Genomic DNA, 14198 nt, shown 5'->3' with positions numbered 1-14198 from the left:
TGAAAATTCAGACAAAAACATGGCATAATTTTCATTATGTTTAATATAATAGCATATGTCATTTCCTAAATACACTTCTAAGCAAATCTATGTTCTTCCTCTCAAATACTTTGTCACTCTAAGACATTTTTAACATTTTAGCTTCTGTCTTTAGGTAGAGCTGATTAAGTTAAACAAATGTGGTTTTTTTTTTTTTTACAAAAGCACATGTATATTCCATATATTGTGAGAAATACATAATTAATAGGTAATTGGGATAATGAAAGTAATGTACACCAGATGTAGAGAAGACCTCGTGGAAAATTAGTATGAATTAGATGCCATGTGATTTGGTCAACGCAAGCTTGTTGAGAAGAATTAACATAGTGGACATGTGGAGGGACATTCAGTGGCTGTCTAGTTCCTGTGCCGAGGGAATAATTTAATCAAGTTTGCTATTGTAATACTCAGGGCTCCAAGCTGTTTCATTTTCACAAGTTGATAACTTGGGATTTGGGTTTTGATTTGCAGCATTCCGATATGGTCAAGGTTTACTGTTGAGATGATCATTTACCAAGTAATTTAATAAAGAACATCTGGAGATAAAAGAAGAAAAACATACTCCAGTATCTCGAACACCATAGCTCAGGCTCCAGCTCTTTCAGGAGCCATTGCGCACTATAAATCTAATAGCCACTGCAACACCATTTTCTACTTAATCTTCTCTGAGTGACAAAAAGTCCCACTTTTCTCTGCCTCCAAATGTTTCTCAGCATTTATTCAATTTCAATGTTTGATTGGCTACCTTATATAGGTACATTTGGAGTAATACACACACACACACACACACACACACACACACACAATTATAACATCTAGGTATTTTGCATACATCTTGTCATCTGACTATCCTAACAGTATGTTGACATCACTACCATTATTGCTATTGTCATTTTCAGATAATGTAACAAAAACATAAACAGAGTAAATAACCTGGCCAATGTTATACAGTAGTAATGGGCTTGTTATGGGGTCTCTAGGTTCTAGTCTTCAAAAAATTCAGTTGAGAGAAGAGGTAGTTTAATTAAAAGTTTATCTAAAAAGCAAATCCAAGTATTTACTCCAAAGAGAGATCTGAGGAAGTTTCCCCAAAGTGTTCTCAAGGGTAACGTAACTCTTTTCCCATCACAAATCATAGTGGGCCAGAAATGCCACCCATGATCTTCTAATTTTCCCATGATCTTCTAAAAGCCCCTATTCAAAATCAAAACCATAACATAAATGTCATTATAATGAAACTAAGGCCCTTTCAAGATAAGAACTCTATTAGTGCCCATGTACAGGAAAATGCTCTGGAACTCTAGTTCTATACAATAGTAACGACCTTTTTCTATCATCAAGGATATTTAACCAAGTGGTATTTTAATGTCAGGGGTCATAGCTATCATAATTTAGCTGTCATATCGCACATCTAAATGCTGTTTTAGACAGTTTGAGGATCCCATGATTGTTTGTCTGGTCAAAATTTTTTTTAATTGAGGTCTTATCATAAGAGCTGGTGTCATGGTTTTGCACACTTTTTCCAGTTTTACAAACAGGGGTTCTCCCTCTCAGATTCTACCTCACAGACTCAAGATTTAAACACCAATTTTTCACCTTTATACCAGACATTTTTTAAGCATGATATGTGAATATCCATTATTTGAATAGAAGAGGCAGTTGTATTCTTTCTATTTATAGTTTTGAAAAGGATGTTGAATAAATACAATCTTTTTTGTAGTATATGACACCTTTATAAATTTATTAGATTGATTTTCTTATGTGTATAACACAGCAATAATCTACAATACATTTGTTCTACCCATTAAGGATTATTGATTGCTAGCTAATTAAAAGCAAATCTTTTAATTAGCTTTTAAGAAGTGATCTTTAAGCCATGTTCCAATAGTGAAATGACCAGAGATAAATAAAACCCAGACCACTGATGTTACTACTCAGTAGGAGAATGGTGAGTCTGCTCTGAGGAACTCAGATACAGGATTCTAGTATTGGTTAATATGGGGAGACAAGGAAGCCACAAGAGAATGCGTAGAGAGCAGATGAAGTCAGGAGTGAATGTATATTGCTGACGTGGTCATAGCCATGCCAAGGACCCAATGCCTCTGAACTATAGGAAGGTCAAAGCTTTTTCCATACATCTCAGACTTGGAACTGGCAAAATCTCCCTCTTTTTTAAGCACAAATGTTGGTAGTGTATGCAAATATGGGTATTTATGAATAATTGACCAATGTATGTAAAACAAGCAATAGTAGCTTTCTCATTTTGAATGTTTATAGACTCAGACTTCTGGCTTATAGAGAACTCTTACCAAGACTAGCTGACCCCTGTGCTATACATAATAAATGCACCGAGGTTCCCAATTATTGAGTAGGCGGCATTACTCCATCAGAATGTCCACAGCCCACCTGACCCCAGCTTTTCTGTATGTGTGTTTCTGTGTCTATACTTTCTTCTCTCTCTCAGTGGACCAGTTATGTCTATCCTCGGGGCCATTCAAGGATGTGGGAGGTTAAAAATTCTGTCTGTCTTTGGTGAAAATAATTGAGTTTCTTTAACAGCCCAGAAGAAACTTGTTGAATGCCTTTATTAAAATGGAACTTGTAAATTGAAGCAGGTAGGAAGGTTGAGTGAATCTGAGCTTGACATTTAAATGGTTCAGATGATAAGACACCAAAAGTCTGTACTCCTGTCTTCAGCTTATCTCTAGTTACAGTAACAATTCCAATATCAAGAAAAATGAAGACTATGTAGATTTTCTAAACTGGTCCTTGTGTTTGTGGATTGTATTTATGAAATATAACCTACCCTCTCAAATTCTGAGGTCATTTTAATTTAAGCTGTTTTTGTGCTTAACATGCTCATATATATTGGTCTTTAACATGTTTTATTTCATGAAGTGCTCAGTTGATTTCTATTAGAAAAGTTCATGCCTATTGTTTTGTTAGTAAAGATCTCATTACCTATCCAGACAAGAAATAAAGGGAAATCTGTCTTTCTAGTGAGTCTTGAGCAAGCAATACCATGCTTTGTATCGTACCCACTCCCATGCATGTGTTTTCAATTTGAGAATAACTTTTGGATATACTGTAGTGCTGATTTAATTGAATCCTGAAGGCTTTCAGGTTATTTCCACTTGATTAAGTTGTTTCCATTTCTACCATATGTCAGGAAATATTTGATGATAGAATGACATGATTTTAATGAAGAGATTAGTAAATAATAAAATGCAAATATAATAAAAACATTCTAAGGTCATAGGAAATATTGCTAAAAGAAATAAAGCTAATGCATTCTTATAGAAATTAAGATTAAAATTAAAAACTGATAATGTATTGGAGTAAACACAGGTTTGTTGTTGGAAATGTAGTAAAACTAATGTTAAAACCCTAATCATTCAACTGTGTATTTTTGACCATGTAGCAGTAAGAATAGGCAGAAGAAGTGCTATGTAGAAATCAGGAAGCCACTACATATAAAAGGACTCTTTTCAAAACAGAATAATTTTTTAATGGTTACCACTGCTGTATGATTGGTAAATAACCTATAAACACTTTGTGTGTGTGTGAATCATAATAGCATAACAAGAAAATTGTCACAGAATGAAAATTCAATAAACTTAGAAATAAAAAGCTAATATATATTCCTGTTTTACCAGTCATGGTGTTAGATAATATAAGGGAAAAAATGTCGCTATGATAAATAAAAAAAAAACCAGAAAATTTCGTAATAAATATGAAGTTGAATGAATCAAACTGAGTGTTCCAAGAGAGTTAAAGAAATCTTATTGAGTGACATTATTTTCCTATAAGCATATAGGGGCTATTAAGTGAAATAGAAGTGTTAAGGAAAACTTTGAAATAATTTATTGAGTACGTAAATGAAAAATGTGTATATTATAATGCCAATATACAACAATTGTACAGAATATCATGGAAGGGAAAGTGCTGAAATTACCCCCTCTTCAAATACTAGTAGATAGATGGTAATAGTTTTCCATTTCATACTCTTTGTCCTGTTACAAGAAATGCAACAGGGCATTTCTATAGTACAAAAAGTACATACATTTGAATTTTTGTAAAAGTAATTCTGCTAAAATGTGGGTATTGTGTTTGTGTTCTTTTTTTTTTTTGACCCATTAGAAGGAAAGGATTTTGTGTACCTTTTTCTATTCATGCTTCCTGCTTTTATTTGTATACATGATTTTCAATTCCCTTAGAAAGATGTGCGAGACATCCTCACCCCCATTCATGTGGAGGCCACGTACCACCTTGGGCATCACGTGATCACCAAACGAAACATGGAAGAATTCCCACCACTCCAGCCGATCCTTCAGCAGAAGAAAGAAAAAGACATCATTAGAAAAACGGTTGAGTATTTTCTTGTATTTAAAACATAGCATATTTAAAACATAATTGAAGAATTTTAAAAACAGGACAAAATTAATTGAAATGTACCTAAATTGTTTAAAAATTTTTATAAGCGTTAATGAAAATAGATTTAAGATTTATTTCTCTCTCTCTCTCTCTCTCTCTCTCTCTCTCTCTCTTTCTCTCTCTCTCTCTCTCATGTGTGTGTTTAATAGTTCCTTTGGGATGTTTAGTTATATATGTTTATACTTGCATTTAGTCACATGAGTATCTTCCTATGTATAAATGTTTATGCAGAGTGTATGTAAGTTTTTCTCTCTTTAAAGAAATGAATTTCTCAAGTGAACCCACAGTAGGCATTGGTTATGATAACAATTGATTACTCAATGCCATTCTATATACCTATTCTCTTCCTCGTTCCATGTATTCACTGGTCCTCCCCATTCCATGCATGCACTGGCCTTTCTTTCTTTATCCCTTACTTTTGTTTCTTGTGTCTCTCCCTGGCCATGGATTCACTCTGAATTTTCAGTTCTTCTGCTGAAGTTCCATCATCTATAAACACATTATTTAGTATGTGACAAAATTTATTTTTATATGTTTTTAGCCTCATCTCAGTAACAACTGCGTACTAAGACAATCCTTGTCTTCTGGCCAGTGAGCTATTATTTTTTCCTAAATGGTTCTGTTCTGGAATATCTCAATTTCCTTGACAATGTGCTCATGCAGTCCCAGTGTTGAGACCTTAACTGTCTACCAACATAGACTCAGTTAACAGTATGCACTGGGGCACAGTCAAAAGGCCTGCACTAAAGCAAGCACTGATGGTAGATAAAATGTAAAATATGGAAGGGGTGATCCAAGGTCTCCTTCATACCCTGTCCAAGTAAAACTACTTTACCTCATGTTAGCAGACCTATCTCATAATCACTACCGTCTAGTCTAGGATACCTGACCAAATTAGCATAATTACTTAAGAGCAAATTTCTAGATTCTTACATGAAAATAGTTATGGAGTCAGTTGGGATTTTAAAAAAATCTTTTATTGAACTGCAATTTTCAGTATCAATTACTTTCTAATGTCTTCAATGATTTAAATACCAATACTGCAAACACACAGGAGAAAATATTAGGAAGTTGTAATCTATATTTTGATCTTTAGACCCATGTGCTCTCCAATTAGGAATAATAGATTGAAAATCATGCTGACTTAATCATTTGGTGGAATATGTATACTTCAACTTCCCCAGTGTGGTCGTACTAAGCTCTATTATGTCACATGACTATTCAGTTCCCACTTCCTGTGTCTTGTTCCTTTCTTCTCTCTCTAGATCTCTCTTTCTTCCCCTTTGTCACCTATTCCTATTGTGCTGAGTCATTTTAATATTTTTATTTATTTGCTTTTACATAGTGTGTCCTTCACATCTTCCTCAGACACACATGCAAACCCTGTACTGTACATGGATCCTTTTAGATGATTAGAGCTTAATAAATTGAACAAACTTCACGACAGGCTACCATTCAATTTTGTTCAATGTTTCCACAAAGTTTTGCCTCTCAGCTTCTATATATAGATGTATTCTTGGATATAAGTCACTGCCCATCCCTATGCCAAAATAAAATGGATGTTTTACTTTTATGTAATGAATTTAATCAGAATGTAGCATGACAAAGTGATGGAAAGGACGATTAGGAATATATTTACAGCTAATATTACAAATATCTGTATAGTGTCTTTAATATAATTTCTCAAAGCTTATTTGACTTAACAAATTTAGGCCTGGAATGCACCCGAAGAACTGAGTTTCTGTAGCCCTGAAAGTGTGTATTTGAACATCCTGACTACTTCTCAGATTGAACCTTGGGGAGACATAAGTTATAATTTAATGTGTGACTTTTATTTTTGTCAAGCACAGGTGTCGTATTCTTTAAATACATAGGAATTAAAATAAACGTTGCCATGTTTTATTTCCAGATAAACTTTGCAAGGTTTTGTGCCTATGAAAATTGTTCTGCTGATCTGCAAGTTTCTGCAAAAGTTGGATTTTTGAAGTAAGTATAGTTTACTCTGTTTTTCATCAAAAGAGCATAAAGGGTAAATGTATGTGAGTTCTGGTAAGAGAGGAACTAACCTTTGAATGCCAGCATCATTTAAAAATTATAAAATGATAATATTTTGCTGTGAGGGACTGGTGATGCTTGTATCATTCATTTTATATACACACAAATCATATATATATATGCACTGCCATGTTTTAAAGAATGAAAGCATATGAGCATCCCTAGGGTTTTATGACGTGTGCTTTAATTTTTTTGTTGCAACTTAGGAGGTATTTCAGGATTTTACTGTGCTTTGACATATCATTATCATAATCATAATCATATTTTAACATTTGTTAAGGGCCTGGTAATAAGAATTTAGCTGGAAAAAATAAACTTTACTACACAATGGTTAGTATTTTTATGGCTTGAAAATGGGTTATGCAATTCAAACTGATATGCAAAATAATATATTTTGACAAATTTTGTCAAAGAATAAACTAACTTGTTCTAAATTCATAGCATGATAAACAGAGTAAGAAAAAATACAGTGAGCTTAGAATAGCATCTGGCATAGAGCAAGAACTGGGTAAATAAGGATGTCTACTGTTCCTTTATAATGCAAAAGAAACCTCTGTAATTATGTATCATATAGAGGTTCCCTATATTCAAATTGCTTTACACATCTATGGACAATGAGAAATGAAAAAAGGGTAAGGATACAGAGTGACCAGGAGGGGGAATGAGAAACTGGTTTAGAAGGTGGGACATACACAAACAAACTGTGCAATCACCTAGTTTTATGTCAACTTAACACAAGGAAGAGCCATTTGGGAAAAGGGAGTGCCAATAGAGAAAATCCTCCACCAGACTGTCCTATAGGCAAGCCTGTGGTGCAGTTTCTTAGTTGACTGAGTAACTTGAGAAGGTTTAGCTCACTGTGGACAAGTGTCATCCCTGGGTTGGCTAGCAGTCCTGGGTGCTATAAGAAAGCAGGTTGAGCAAGTCACTTCTCCATAGCCTCTGCATAGTTCCTACCTCAAGGTTCTTGTCTTCAGTTTCTTGGATGATGAACTACAAGCTGTAAGAGAAAATAAATCCTTTTTTCCCCAAGTTGATTTTGGCCATGATATTTTATCACAGCAATAGGAACCTTACTTAAGAAAATGGAACTTTGGTACACAGCTGCTTACTTGAAAATCACTCTCAATATCTCATTTAAAAATTTCTCTACACATCCAAGACTCCTGAGATTGATTGCATTTCAGTAATGAGAAGTGTAAATTTTACAGGATAAACAATGAGGTAAATGACTCAAGCATTTGGGAGTCATTTTATTCAAGGAGCTTTAAAATAGTAGAAATTCTTTTGGGAACAATGGGATAACAAATGGAGGATATGAAAAGGTGGCTCTTTATAGTACATCCATTCATTCATTCTCCCCTCCTTCCCTCTCTCCCTCCTTTTCTCCATATCTTTCTTGCCTCTCTCTCTCTCTCTCTCTCTCTCTCTCTCTCTCTCTCTCTCTCTCTCTCTCTTTCTCTCTCTCTCCCTCCTCCCCTCCCTCTCTCTCGCTCTCTCGCTCTCTCGCTCTTTTTTTTTTTTTTGACAAGGTCTTTCTATGTAGGCCTGGCTGTCCTGGAATTCACTATGTAGCCCAGGCTGGCCTCAAATTCACAGAGATCTGCCTGCCTTTCAAGTGCTGGAATTAAAAGTGTGTGCCTGGCTTTTATATATCTTGAATGTAACTTATTTAATCATGGAATCACATACCATGTGAGGGTGAGAAGCGGGGAGGGGGGGAGGATAAATCAGAGAATACAACCTTTGGCTTCCTTCTCAAAGAACACTTTAAAGTTCCTTCTTTAACTTAGCCTAAAGCATCTGGCAACCCTTCCCTTTACCTCCTGCAGCTCTTCTCTGTTCTTGATAACATCCTGCTGTTTTTCCTCTTCCAGCCTCCCTCAGTTGTGCTCAGATCATCTCTACTTGCCACACATGGCCAACCCATTCACACACAACCACGTTTTCCTTGGCTAACCTTACAACGACTTCTCCTATGTTTCCCATTACCTATGCCTAGATCAGCGTCTTTAAGCTTCAAACCCCATGTCTTGTTGCCTGGCAAGCATGAAGAATACCACATAGACTGATTCTGATTAATCATTATTAACTAATTTAACAGTGTGACTGTTAAATGTGAAGCAAGGGATTGAGTAGGGAAGAGTAGAAAACTTGGTGTACAATGTTGAATGTCTTGCTGGGGATGAGCATGAATTCTCCTTAGTCAGGCAATGCCTGCATAGCCATAGGCATCTACAGTGCAGGGTCAAGGAGCCCTCCCGAAACTGGTAAAAGAACTTTGTGCTTATAAATGTTTTTTTTATTAAATATTTTCTTTATTTACATTTCAAATGTTATCCCCTTTTGTTTGCTTATAAATAATCCAATTGGCTCACTCAGGTTATTGGGTACCTGCTTTGTACATCAGAGCATAGTGTGACTTTGTGAGTCTATTAGTTTAAGAACATATAATTTTCCGTTTGAGTATTTGTTTTCTAATACATGTAGGTTTTGGATATATCAAGAGACTCTGATAAAAAGTAAGAGTGCAAGTGTGTTTGTAGAGAGGGAGATTTTCTAAATCATAGATGAGGTGTTTTATGCAATTGAACTGGGCTCTCTGTATCTTCCTGGGCCTCTTTCATTACAAATCTTCTTTCTCATGAGAAACGAGATTTCAAAGCTTATGTAAAAATGTCATTAAGAATGTTTTCAACTTATCCAAATAAAATATGGAATCATTAATTAATTTTTTCTAGTTTCTTGCAAAAATTGTCTACTTAGAATTCTTAATGAAAAGTGTTTTCTAATAAAAAATAAACCAAGCCTATGATTTTAAACAGTATCTGGCCAAGTGTAAGGTGGTGGTGCTTCTTAGGATATGGTATTGAGTCATGTCCAGGAAAGTACCCACAATGTCTATTGGAAATGTATATCCTAAGACGACCCAAAACGTCTCATTGATATCCATGGGATTTAAGAAAGAAGCCTTCAATATGAACAGAGCTATAAATTGACTTTTTAAAAATTGATTGAAGATTCATACATGCATATAATGTGTTTTGATTAAGTAACCCTCCTCCAACTCCTTCTTTACCCTACTATCCTTTTCAAATTTCTTCCAAATTTCATGTGTTCTATTCTTTACTTTTTTAAACCCATATAGTACACTTTGTGTAACCAGCGTGTTATAAAGCGAGATTATACTTAGGTATAATCTCATCTACTGGAACGTGGGTATCTCCTCAGGGGCCACATTACTGAATAAAGCTTAGTCTCCCTGTCCTAGCAGTCATTTATTTTCCCAAGAGCTCCTCAGCTAGGGGCAGGACTTTGAGTGGCCACTTTCTCCACCTAGTCTAGGACTTTTGTCTGGTTTGCTCTTGTGCTTGTAGTCATAGCTTCAGTCAGATCATATGTGCAATTGCTCTGTTGTGTACAGAAAACACTGTTCTGCTGTAGTTCTCCACTCCCTCTGGTTCTTAAAGTGTTTCTGTGCTCCCTCTTCTGAAATATCTCTGAGTCTTGGAAGAAGATAGTGTGATGTAGAGGTCTCATTTAGGACTTAACCAGATTGCTATATATTATTTTCTTTAGGTTGACCAGTTGTGAGTTTCTGTGTTCACCACCATCTACTACAAAGAAGCATCTCTGATGAAGGTCAAGAGATGTTCTAATCTATGGGTATAAGGATTCGTTTTTTGAAAATTTGTTAAATACTTTGTCCACTTAACAGAATAATAGCAATAGATTCTTCTCTAGGTCATAAGATGCACCTGGGTCTTGTGTTATTGGCCCCAGTCCCAGGCTTAGGTTCCATATTATAAAGTGGGTCATATATCAAATCAGAAGATGGTTGGTTACTCCCATAACACCTGTGTCACTATTGGCATCTTTGGGCATGTCTTGCCATTACTGTAGCATACACGGATCACAGATGAATAAGTTTGATGATAGCTTTTCTCCTGAGTAGAATACGTAGCACCTTCTATCACTGTGAAATCTAGCCAATAAAGATGAAGATTCCAGGTAAGTATCAGCATATTTCTCCACGTTCTATACCTCTAGTGTATGATGTCATTAGCAATAGAGTATTACCATCACATTCTGGATGGTGACCCAGAGTAAAGGCAATACCCTGTAATGTTTTAGGGTCTAGGAGTCCCTACTGATGATTAACTCCAGAAGGAATAGCCTGTTTCTGTCATTGGAGCTTTATTTGCTACTCTCTGCTATGTGTGCAAGAGAAATTGCCATACACACACACACACACACACACACACACACACACACACACATACACAAACACTCTTTAGGTATTTTCTACAGTAATAGGTTTCCATTTGGCCTTTCAATGTTTTTTTAGTGCTATCCCTCCCGTACCCTTTTCCTCTTACCCCTGCCTTATTTAATTCTTCATGCTCCACTATTTTCTACAAGATTTTATCACTCCAAAACCAGGAGAGCAATGCAGTGGTGAATATTTTCACATAGGAGGTCAAGCTGATCAGGCTCAACTTGGCTCAACTCTTACATCTACCATTTTACCCAAACGGTAGCCTTAAAAGAAGCCTATGGCCCACATCTTTCCTTGCTATAAAATAGAAATTATGTCTTCTCTAATGTATTTTTTATTTTTTAAAATGCACTTAATATAAGGGATTAGCTCCAAGCCTGATACTTTTGAGGGTTCAATGAAAGGTGTTACTATTTTTAGAATCATGAACATTCCAGTGTAAAGCAGTAGGCACCAGTCCCTTTACATCATTTTGAAAAGTTACAAACTATTTCTATGAGGCTAATGATAACTTATTTGAGGGATGTGCAAATGAGAACTCATCAAATTAAGTTTTCAGAACCACAGTGAAAGCTTTTTGACTGTGTTTTGAGTAAGTTATTCTGTGTCAGACAAAAATACAACATCTCTGCATGTAGGTGTCTTCTCTCCTTCCTCAGTAACAGTCTGCAAATTGGGGCCATATGTTGTATGCCTTCTTCTGGCTGTAACTCTGCTGGCACTAATGGTATTATGTGTCCCAGATCTAGAAGCCTGTTTTATGTAAATGTATTTACTCTGTAAGGAACATGAATTTCTGATGCCTGCAATAATAAACCACTCAGGTTTGACAAGCAGTGCTGATTCACACTCCTTCCTGGTTCCATTACACTGTGACCTCCTACTATGTGTCCAAATTCCTGGGACAGTGAACCAACCAGAGAAGTTCCCACAGAAAAATAGCAGTGAGTAGAGATGTTATCACAATCACAAAAATAATAAGTATTTGGCAGCAAGAAGGAATCTACAGTCAGGCTTTTCATATAGCTCAGGAAACAAATAACCTCACTCTCCTATGCTTCATGTTTCTAGAATAAGTGATTGACCTTTCCTCCGACTGTTTTCATAACAGTTAGGACTACTTTTAACTTCATGTAACAAGAATACTTGTCTAATCCTGATTTACAAAAATATACGTGGCATAATTTCTGCAAGGAAATGGTAGTTGCAGGTCTGTTATACAGCCAGGAAGTCTGCATAGATGGTTGTCTTTTATGTTCTTTTGACTTTTTATTTATGATTATAATATTTTAATGCTAACATTCCCATAAAGGAAATGAATACAAGAACAAGAGTGTTTGTTTGCTTTGGGTTTTTTTTTAATATTTTTCAGAAAAAGTAGCCCTTCTCATGATTACTCTAACTTGACATTCCCCTGAGTCTGTCACCGTGCAGGGAGAATGGAGTCCTTATGGTCATGTTAGATATCAGACTTCATTCCCCAAAGGTGAACTAAATGCTCATCTTCTTCAGTATCAAAGGAGTGCTGCCCACTGCCTGAATAATCTGAGGTTCGGTTAGCATCAAGTGGGGAACTCATTGATGAGTAGACAGTAAGTTGTGAATGACACCTGGCACCATGTTTTTAACTCATCACCAAGCTAATCTGATACAATTGTCCTTTTTAAAATAAAATCCTCACTGAACTCCCCAATCTTGGGAAGAAGGAAGCACATGCCCAGCATCCTAATCCAACTTCCTTTTCAACTCTCGCCTTGAACTTTTATTCACCAAAGTCAGAGAATTGGTCTATTCCAGCTGACAAGAATCCCTCAGTGTTTTATTTTTCCTACAATAATAGTAAAGAAAAAGAAAGGATAAAATTCGACTTTGGACTGGAGGCCACTTGCTAAAGGCTATGCTTTTGTCAAATAAATCTACTGTGTGTCTTTGAGCATTACACTATGCTGACCATTCACATTGTATTTTGCTCTGGCATTCTTCCCTCTCCCCTTGTTTCCTTCCTTCCTTCCTTCCTTCCTTCCTTCCTTCCTTCCTTCCTTCCTTCCTTCCTTCCTTTTTTTGTCCTTACCATTCTGATCAAAAATAAGTAACCTTTAGAGACCAAATTGATTGTTCTAAGATAGAATATATTGACAATACCAAGGTTTTGCGAACATCTTGTCAAATCCAGTCATGTTCACTGAGAGAAAATGTCGAGCCTGGTGTTACAGCTTTCTCGTTACCTCTTTCACATATTAAGTTATAGTTCCATGTGTTCACAGTACCTGGGTCTGTGTCAGTTATGTGGACTCTAGGCAGCTTTGTAAATTTCAAGCCTGCATTATGCATGTTTTAATGAAGAATGAACTGTGAGTCCCAGGGAAGCTGCTGGTTCAGTCATGCTACAGGTCCAGATGTGCAGCTGGCTCTCCTTTGTGGTATGTAGGATGCCGGCTGGTGTCTTTCCAGTGGCTTCTTGTTAAAGAAGATCTATAGGAAGGTGTGCTTTTAAGAAGTATAGAATTGGGATTGTGGTAATCATGCAAAATAACTTAAAATGGAAACTAAACCAGGAGTGTTACTGACAACAGGAGCCTGGTGCCACTCTGATCGGCTGCTGTCTCAGAAGCTGGCTGTGGATGCCATGCTTCCACCTTCTGTTGCCTGTCGAAGTGCCAACTTCGCTCCCAAAGGTGTTCAGTGACTAATGCTTTGGTTCCAAGCCAGAATATTTTATAAACGTCTATTTCTAGGCAGCTCTTGTACAAGTCTTAATTAAACTTTAATGTCAAGCTGAAGTTTACTTTTAGAGAACCTTGAAAGTCCCTTTGGTCGTAACTTGATGATAGAATGGTAGGGAAAAGGCAGTGTGGCTCTTTTCTCACCATTTAATAGGCGCTGCCAAGGAGAAGTATGCTAAGTCCAAAGGCTTACAACATGAGCAAACTACATTACCTCCTTCGTCCTGGGGTAGCTCATGACCACTCAGACAAGTACTTCCAGGATGAGGTGATAGCCAGGGTCGACAATGAGTACTTGGTTATTTATTACATGTTCATTGTGCAGCTTCTTAAATCCAAGGCTCAGAAATAAAAATTGGTTCACCTAGGGTATCCTTTATTTCTCTCTTCTTTTCTACAGGGTGCTACAGGGGAGGTTAAAAGCTTGGGGATGGATTACTTTCTCTATTTCTACATGGATTCTAAGGGAAAAGCCTGTAGCTTCTGCCAACTGAGATAAAGGACCCTCTGATGAACTCAGAATTGATCCAGGCATGTTGATGCATACCTATAATCACAGCTCGTCAGAGCATGGGATGAGATCATAAGTTCAAGGCCAGCCTGGCCTACATATAACATGACTCTCTTCCACAAAAACCAGTACAACACAAAACAAATCCAACAGCAAA

The 14198-nt window shown here is 36.4% G+C and overlaps 1 protein-coding gene across 1 annotated transcript in view; it reads left to right on the top strand.

The window, feature by feature from the left end:
• The window catches only part of Itga4 (integrin subunit alpha 4), a 73009-nt gene that overhangs the window by 38847 nt on the left and 19964 nt on the right, over positions 1-14198 (top strand). Inside the window, exons 16-17 of the mRNA XM_028762858.1 lie at positions 4257-4406; positions 6383-6459. Coding sequence (XP_028618691.1) covers positions 4257-4406; positions 6383-6459 — 227 coding nt within the window. The remainder of the gene's footprint in view (positions 1-4256; positions 4407-6382; positions 6460-14198) is intronic.

This window comes from Grammomys surdaster, unplaced genomic scaffold, assembly GCF_004785775.1.
Source record: "Grammomys surdaster isolate TR1022 unplaced genomic scaffold, NIH_TR_1.0 136, whole genome shotgun sequence".
NCBI lineage: Eukaryota > Metazoa > Chordata > Mammalia > Rodentia > Muridae > Grammomys > Grammomys surdaster.
This window is presented reverse-complemented; position numbering and strand designations above follow the sequence as displayed.